An 8158-nucleotide genomic window follows, 5' to 3' on the forward strand; every position below is an offset into this window, starting at 1 on the left:
TGTTTGGATGACAACAAGGAAGCTGGTGTGGCTGGAACCAAGAGGGTGAAGTGCAGAATTTTGCAATGAGTTCAGAGATATGAAGGGGGCCAAAGGGACCTTCAGGGCCAGTGGAAGCCTTTGAATTTTACCTTGAGTAAAGTGGAAAATCATTAGTGTGCTCAACAAGCCCGGGAGAGACATGGTCTTAGATTTCAACAGGATCACTGCGACGGCTGCTGCAAGGAGGCCTGAAGACAGGAAAGAGATCTGTTTGGAAAGCTCTCGGCCAGGTTGTGGTGCCCAGATGTTTGATCAACCATGAGTCTAGATGTTGTTGTGAAGATATTTTTGTCAGATGTGATTCATGTTTACAGTCAGTAGAGTTCAAGTGAATAATGTGTGTGGGCTGCATCCAATCAGCTGAAGGCCTTAGAAAGACTGAGATTTCCCGAAAAAGAAGAAGGAATCCTGCCTCAAGATTGCAACCTGGAAACCCTGCCTGAATTTCCCACCTGCTGGCTTGACCTTCAAAATTCAGACACACGACTGCATCTACATTTCCAGCTGCCAACCGGCCCTACGGATTTCAAACTTGCCACCCTCAGCTGGCAAATCGAGCCAATCTTTTAAAACAAATCTACGCAGTTTACCTACAAAACAAAAACAGTTGCAGGAGTAGAAAACAGATTTATGGTTACCAGGGGGTAAGAGGGTGGGAGGGATAAACTGGGAAATTGAAACTGACATATACACATGGTTGTTGCTGTTTAGTAGCAAAGCTGTTTCTGACTCTTTGCAACCCCATGGACTGTAGCCCGCCAGGCCCTTCTGTCTGTGGGATTTCTCAAGCAAGAATACTGGAATGGGTTGCCATCCCCTTCTCCAGGGGATCTTCCCAACCCAGGGATCAAACCTGAGTCTCTTATGTCTCCTGCATTGACAGGTGAGCTCTTTACTGCTGAGTCACCAGGGAAGTCCAACATATACACATTATTATATATAAAATAAATGACTAGTAAGAACCTCCATCAAAGTCATTCAGTCATGTCTGACTCTTTGAGACCCAATGGACTATACAGTCTATGGAATTCTCCAGGCCAGAATACTGGAGTGGGTTGCCATCCCCTTCTCCAGGGGATCTTCCCAACCCAGGGATTGAACCCAGGTCTCCCACACTGCAGGCAGATTCTTTACCAGATGAGCCATCAAGGAAGCCCGTATAGTACAGGTTAACTCTATTCAATACTCTGTAATAACTTTTATGGGGAAAGAATCTAAAAAAGGGTAGATATATGTATATGTACAACTGACTCATTTTGTTGTACACTTGAAACCAACACAACATTGCAAATCAACCATTCTCCAATAAAAATTGTTGAAAGTAAATAAAATCTAGACAGGTAGAGACAGAAGATGGAGAAGGAAATGGCAACCCACTCCACCATTCTTGCTTGGAAAATCCAATGCACAGAGTAGCCTGGAAGGCTACAGTCAATGGGGTTGCAAGAGAGTCAGGCACGATGGAACAACTAAACAGAAATAGAAGACAGATAAGAAGAGAGAAGAGAATATATATAAATATTTAACAGAATCAGTTCTGTTTCTCTGGAGAATTCTAATACAAAGTGCTTGCAATAATCCATGAGACCAATGATCAATGATGATCGTTTGCACCTTGGCATTTGCAATGGAGATGGTGAGACATGTTGGGGTCCAGAAACATTTCAAAGGTAGAATAAACTGGATTGGTTAATGAGTTGAATTTGGCAGTTAAAACAAAGACAGGCATCAAGGATGACCCCGAGACTTTTGACCTGAGCAACTTGATGAATGATAGTACCCACACCTGTTCTGGGAGATGCTGAGGAGATAGATAAATGAGTCTGGAGCCGAGGGGAGAGGTCAGGCTAGGGTATTTATGGCATTCAAGTCCTTAAGATTGGAGAAGATCCCCAAGGGGGTGATTATAGACAGAGGACAGTAATCCAAGGACTGAGCTCTGGAGCCCCTGGGGATTCTAAGCTCTAGAGGTCAAGAAGAGAAGAAAGAAACAGCCAAGGAAACTGAGAAAATGGGCCAATGAAACTGGTAGAAAAAGTGAAGAGCATGTGTCCTAGAAGCCAAGTCAAGAAGACGCTTTATTCCAAGAGTGATGGCGTGGTCAGCTGTGACAAATGCTGCTGGGAAACGGTCAGTTTGGGGTCATGGAGGACTGTGGCGGTGGGCACTGGGCAGGGGATCCATTGTGGAGAGAGGAGCAGCCCCAAAACACACAGAGGCAAACTGTTTCTCACTTTGTCTCCACGTCTGAGGCTTCCACACAGGGACCGGAGTCCAGGCTGGCCCGACAGTCACTTCCCATGTCCCTCAAGAAGGCAGTGCCCTGAGAAATGTCAACACATGCCGGCTGATGGGGGCAGCGGCAGGAGTGTGCGTCTGTGGCATGATGGATTGGTGAAGAGATTAGGAAGAACAGGGTTGAAATATGAATCTGAGTCAGGCTAGGCAGATGGGGAAGTTGCACCTTGTTCCCAGGGAAAGAATGGCACGTCCCTGGCTGGCAGAGGGGGAAGACAGAGAGGGGAAGAAGGCCACAGACATAGGATCCTCTAAATACTACAGGCTGGCCCTTGTCTCTTGGGGCCAGGCCAGGGAGGCTGAGCTTGCCTGATGGAGAGAGCGGGGACGGGGGATTTGAAGATCGGAAGTGTTGCAGCTGCAGCTTCAAAGGTGGGGCCTATCAGGGAGGCCGCCATGGGGAAGGAGAGGCAGGCGGGGAGACCACGACTCACAATGTGGGCCCCAAGGGCCAAGCACGTTCTGGGGAAAGGGAGAGTCATGGGCTCCTTTGGGATGGGACTGTCCAGGTTTTCCTCCCAATAGCCACTGGGAGGTGGTCCATTATTCCCTCCACTTACTGATGAAGACTTGGAGAAGCTGCCCAAGGTCACACAGTTCAGAAGTGCTGGGGTCTGGGTTTGAACATGGATATCCTTATCTCCAAGGCCCATGTTCCTTTTTTCTCCCATAAGCTGAGCAGAGACAAGAATTCCAGAGAGAAAACGTGCTGCACACACCACATGCTTGAACTCGCTGGGCTTGTAAAATGAACTTCATTTGTAAAAGAAAGACAACAGTGATACCTGTTGCAACAGATTGAAGGGGATTCTGCTCATAGAACAGCATGGTGCCTGCGTGTTTGAGAAGAGAGTTGTTGTTTCTGACGGTTATTTCGGTTTACAGATAAGAAGTCATGTAAGAGTCTATCAAATTCTTTGTACTCAGAAGAGTAGGCCAAAGTCTGGATTCAAAGCAAGACAATGGGAATACCAAAGTTCACTCAAACTTTTTCCATTTCATCCCAAGATAAGAAAGAAGGGGATGAGCATGCAGACCGGTGGGGAGCAGCCCTGAAAGCATGAGATGGGATTAAGCTTTTGCAAAAAGGATCAGCCTTAGGAAACACAGTGACATCAGATTTTAGCCACAAATTGGAGAGTGGGCCCGGAATACCCAGATGGGCTATCTGGGCTTCAGTTCAACGTTAAGCATGGAGTACCTCCTGCATGCCAGGCTCCGTGCCTGGCAGGGCAGAGCCATGGGATGGGCACTGTTGACAGCTGTCCTGGCTGGCGGTGGTGATGACGCCCTTGCGGACTTTGACCCAACCTTCCATCACGGAGATGGTAGGTCACACATTGCCTCGAATGGCAGCTGTGAGATCAAGGGACCTTCAGTGGCATGCGTTACCCCCAGACAAGGACGAGCTCAGGAGGAGCCAGCCTCATCACTCTCATAGCAGCCTCATGTGGTGGGTCCTGTCACAATGCCCCTGTGATGGAAGAGGAAACTAAGCTCAGTTAGAGTTGATGCGACTTGACAAGATCACTCGGCTGCAGCAGGATCAGGATTTGAACCCTGGTCAATCTGTTCCCAAAGCAGGTGCTCTTTCCTCCAGGCCAGGTTAGGACTTCGGCTTCTAAAAGGCATCGACAGGTGAGATGGACGATACCAGGCCCAGGTGTACCCATCACTTGGGAGATGGCCAGCAGAGGCAGGATGAGGGGCTGGGCAGGCACTGATCACAAGGATGGTCCTTCAATAAAACTGGGGAGAGGAGATGAGAGACACAAGATCTAGGGATGGAGAACCCTGAGGTCAGCCTGATATCTGCCCACCTGTCTGCCTGCACCTTTTGACCTGAGGAAAAACCCTAGGCTCAACTGGGGCAGATGCCTGAGTCCCCACTCTACTATCGACTGGCCCTGTTACCTGAGACCAGGTGCTCTACCTCTGGAGCCTCGCTCTCCCTGGCTATGAAACGGTCTCCCCTCACTCCACCTGCAAAATGTCTTGCACACAAGGCAGGCACTTAACCCAGCATCATGCTCCTGTGTTCTCTGGACCTCTCTACCCCCATCAGCCCCAACCCCCGTCCTGGGAGTGGGCCCTGGGCTTGTCAGGGTGCCAGCCAGCTGTCAACCCCGCCCTCACTGGCCAGTTAATGAGTGACCAGGGTGCTGGAGGCCAGCCTATAAAAAGCTGCCAGATGAGGAAGCAGGTGGGAGCCAGGTGGACGGCGGCGGGACACAGAGAGAGCGAGATGGCCAGCAGGGCGGTGTCAGGGTACCTGCTGTGTGCGGTTGCCCTGGTCTTCCTCATGCTGCTGCAGGGCACACAGTCAGTCTACATCCAGGTTTGTCCTGAAGGTCCCCACAGCGAGAGGCTGGGATGGAGAGGGAATGCTGGGAAACTCACTAAGGACAGTCCAGGACCCAGGGCTCAGCCCAACACCCAATCACACCACAGGGGCCAAAAGAGCAGGTGGGTGGAAGCAGCTAGAATGCCAATGACAGCGATGACAGTAATGATAACAATAAATGTGGTCATTCTGCGTTGCTCTCCTCAAGAGCCCATCCCGGTCAGAGGTCAGATGGGGAATCAGACATAGTGCCTGCCTTGAAGAGCCCAGAAGGGGAGGGAGACTTCTTTAATGCTCCCACGACTCTGTGTATCCTCCCACGTGTGGGTGGAGAGGGGATGATGGCCACCAGAGAAGTTTGCTCAGAGAGTTAACTTGAGCTGACATTGCAGGATGAGCAGGAGGGATCTAGGCACAGGGACCAGGACTGCTCCAGGAAGAGAAAGCCCCAGCATACAGAAAGGCCCCAGGAGAAGACAGCAGGGGGTGCAGGTCTCCTCGCAGGGCAGCTGTGAGGCTAAAAGGAGTCCATCGATGGAGGCAGGGCCTGCCTGCACTGTGGCAAGCTGCCACTGGGCTCCTGGGTAGCACATTCAACTGGGCATCCTGGGGAAGGAATAAGGAAATTCTGAGGTGGGGTGTGTCAGCTTCCCCCTGCAGCCTTGGCCTTGGAGCCAACCAGCTGGACTAGGCATTGCCATCATTTTTCCATGTTGGTTCAGGGGCAATCACGCAGTTACAGGGGTGGGGGGGGGGTGGTGCCTGGGTACCAGGCACCTGGGAGGAGTGGAGTGTGACTGTCTCTGTCAGATGAGGTTCAGAGTGGGGAAGAGACGGGCAGCCGGTGGAATTTGAATCAAAGTCCCCCCCAGCCCCGTCTCCAAAGCCCATGCCTTGAACCACCATGATCACAGCCTTGTTCAACCTTATCTCCCAGTTCGCCTGTGGCACAGGGGGATGTGAAGTGTCAGGCAGCACCTCCCACCTGCCAGGTGGTCTTCCACGCCTCAACTTTTCAACTCCATGAGAACAGGGATGCTCCCTGGTCTCCTGGCAGCACCCTGCCCCCTTCCCTGCTCAGGCTGAGATGCCTGAGGTCTCCTTCCTCCTCCAGTACCAAGGCTTCCAGGTCCAGCTGGAATCGGTGAAGCAGCTGAATGACCTGGTGGGTCAATGGGTGCCCAGCCCCGGCCTGCAAGACCAGAGTCCCCAGCCCTCTGTGTGCCATCACCCGGCCCTGCCGCTGGACCTCCGGCCCATCTGTGCCTCTAAGGATGTAGCTAGCATCTTCCAGGCCTTGAGTGAGTCCCCCCTCCCCCACGGAGCCACCTGACCCTCATGTTCTCGCCTCCCTGCACCCCAGGTCCTCTACCTCATGAGGTTTCTGTTAAGCACCTAGTGGCTGAGAATAGGGAGATTCAAGAAACTCAGCCCCTGCCCTTCCCGGCTAGGGCGCTGAAATCAGCCATTCAAGGAGCCCCTTCAGTCCCTAGCAACCTGGCTGGGATAATCAGCCCTCCTCCAAGACTTAACAGGTCGGGGGGAAGGGACACTGGAAAAGGATCCATAAAAATCTCTGCAATACATGGGGCGACCAGGGAGGCACAGCGGGGACTCAGGAGAGAGATGGCTCATGTCTGGGGACATGAAAGGGAATCTGAAAGGCTTCCAAGAGGGGGTGACATCTAAGCTGAAATGTGCGGGATGAAACAGCTGATCAGGAGAATGCAGGAACTGGCTAGCACTTATTTTTTTTCCTTTCGATTTTATTGGAGTATCATTGATTTAGAATGTTGTATTGGCTTTGGGTATACAACAAAACGATTCAGTTATACATATACATCTATTCACTCTTGCTTTTCCAGATTCTTTTCTCTGTAACCTGAATTTATAACCTATATCTATATAGGTTAATCTATAACCTATAGATTCTGATATCGGTTATCACAGAATATTGAGTAAAGTTCCTTATGCTGTACAGCAGGTCCTGGTTGGTTATCTGTCCTATATATAGTGGTGCTCAGGGGCAAAGAATCCATCTGCAGTGCAGGAGACACAGGGGACATGGGTTCAATCCCTGAGTGGGGAAGATGCCCTGGAGGAGGGCATGGCAACACACTCCAGTATTCTTGCCTAGAGAATCCCATGGACAGAGGGGCCTGTTGGCCTACAGTCCATGGGGTCACAGAGTCGGACACGACTGAAGTGACTGAGCACGCATGCATGTATACTAGTGTGTATACGCTCATCCCAAGCTCCTGATTTATCCCTCCCACCTCATTCCCCCTTTGGTAACTATAAGTTTGTTTTGGGTATCTGTAAGTCTGTTTCTATTTTGTGAATAAGTTCATTTGTATCATTTTTTAAAATTAGATTCCACATAGAAGTGGTGTTCTGTGGTGATAGTCTTTGTCTGATGGGTGTTGTTCCGTTGCTTAGTCCCTTAGTCCTGTCCAACACTTTGTGACCCCATGGACTGTAACCCACCAGGGTCCTCTGTCCATGGGGTTTCCCAGGCAAGAATACTGGATTAGGTTACCATTTCCTTCTCCAGAGGATCTTCCCAACCCAGGGATTGAGCATTTATCTCCTGCATTGGCAGGGGGATTCTTTACCTCTAAGCCACCAGGGAAGCCTGACTTACTTCACTTAGTATGATCATCTCTAGTAGCCAGGATTTACTGAGCACTTACTAAGTACCAGGCCCTGGGTCAATCCCTTTGCCTGCCTGCTATCCTCACTACCCCTTGGCCAGGCTGATACTGTCTGTTGAGCAGGCAGGAAAACTCAGGCAGGGTTTGAGTGACTCGCCCAGACACTGCTAGGAGGACAGGACATGGGACTTGAGCCCAAGCCTCTCACTCTGCTTTTAAACTTTCTTGCTCTCAACCTGTGACAAAAATACCAGGCCCCTCCCTCAGACCCTCTCAGAGGCAGGCCTTCTCTGGCTGCCTGGTCAGTGACTCTCTGGACCACAGATGTTTCAGGTTCAGCTGACAAGTGTTTTCCTGCACCCAGGGACCATCGCTAACGACGACTGTGAGCTGTGTGTGAATGTTGCCTGTACCGGCTGCAGCTGAGATGGCCTGGGTGCCCTGAACTCATCCAGGAACCTTGCCCCCACCAGTCCGCTGCCTTCAGAGCCTCCACTCCCATCCAGGCTCTGGGGGTCCCCACCACCACAGTCATCCCCTTTCCTCCAGGGCCCGACAGCTGGATCTGGTGCAAAGCAATTGGAACCACAGTTGGAGAAGAGTTTGGTTCCTGGAGCAGCCCTGCTGCTGAATAAAGATTCTCCACCTACACTCGGAGGCAGGCGTCCATTTGTTCATCCCCAGGAGGCTTAAGCAGAACTTCCCTAGGTTAGCTTCCCTAACCCCTGAGTTAGGCATTTTTCTGGTTTCCTTGTCTGTGGAGTTGATTCATTAAGCTCTGTTTCATATCGGAAGAGTGAGGCTGTGAATGGAAATGAGT

The 8158-nt window shown here is 50.9% G+C and overlaps 1 protein-coding gene across 1 annotated transcript; it reads left to right on the plus strand.

Annotated features, from left to right (window-relative positions):
* The first annotated feature begins 4548 nt into the window (after positions 1 to 4548).
* Positions 4549 to 7865, plus strand: GUCA2B (guanylate cyclase activator 2B). Its single transcript, XM_086394033.1, has 3 exons — positions 4549 to 4678; positions 5799 to 5985; positions 7703 to 7865. Exons 1-3 carry the CDS (start codon positions 4586 to 4588, stop codon positions 7762 to 7764), a joined length of 342 nt encoding a protein of 113 aa, XP_086250159.1. The 5' UTR covers positions 4549 to 4585; the 3' UTR covers positions 7765 to 7865.
* The last annotated feature ends 293 nt before the right edge of the window (positions 7866 to 8158 follow it).

The sequence above is a fragment of the Bos grunniens genome, chromosome 3 (assembly GCF_055505025.1).
Source record: "Bos grunniens cultivar Pamir isolate PY7600 chromosome 3, Bosgru_T2T1.0, whole genome shotgun sequence".
Taxonomy (NCBI): domain Eukaryota; kingdom Metazoa; phylum Chordata; class Mammalia; order Artiodactyla; family Bovidae; genus Bos; species Bos grunniens.

What these genes read in the sequence shown, in the direction of transcription:
- GUCA2B (XM_086394033.1), top strand. Translation starts at nt 4,586, where the DNA reads ATGGCCAGCAGGGCGGTGTCAGGGTACCTGCTGTGTGCGGTTGCCCTG. An exon ending in CACAGTCAGTCTACATCCAG is followed by an intron (nt 4,679 to 5,798) that starts GTTTGTCCTGAA and finishes TTCCTCCTCCAG; the next exon opens with TACCAAGGCTTCCAGGTCCA. An exon ending in TAGCATCTTCCAGGCCTTGA is followed by an intron (nt 5,986 to 7,702) that starts GTGAGTCCCCCC and finishes TCCTGCACCCAG; the next exon opens with GGACCATCGCTAACGACGAC.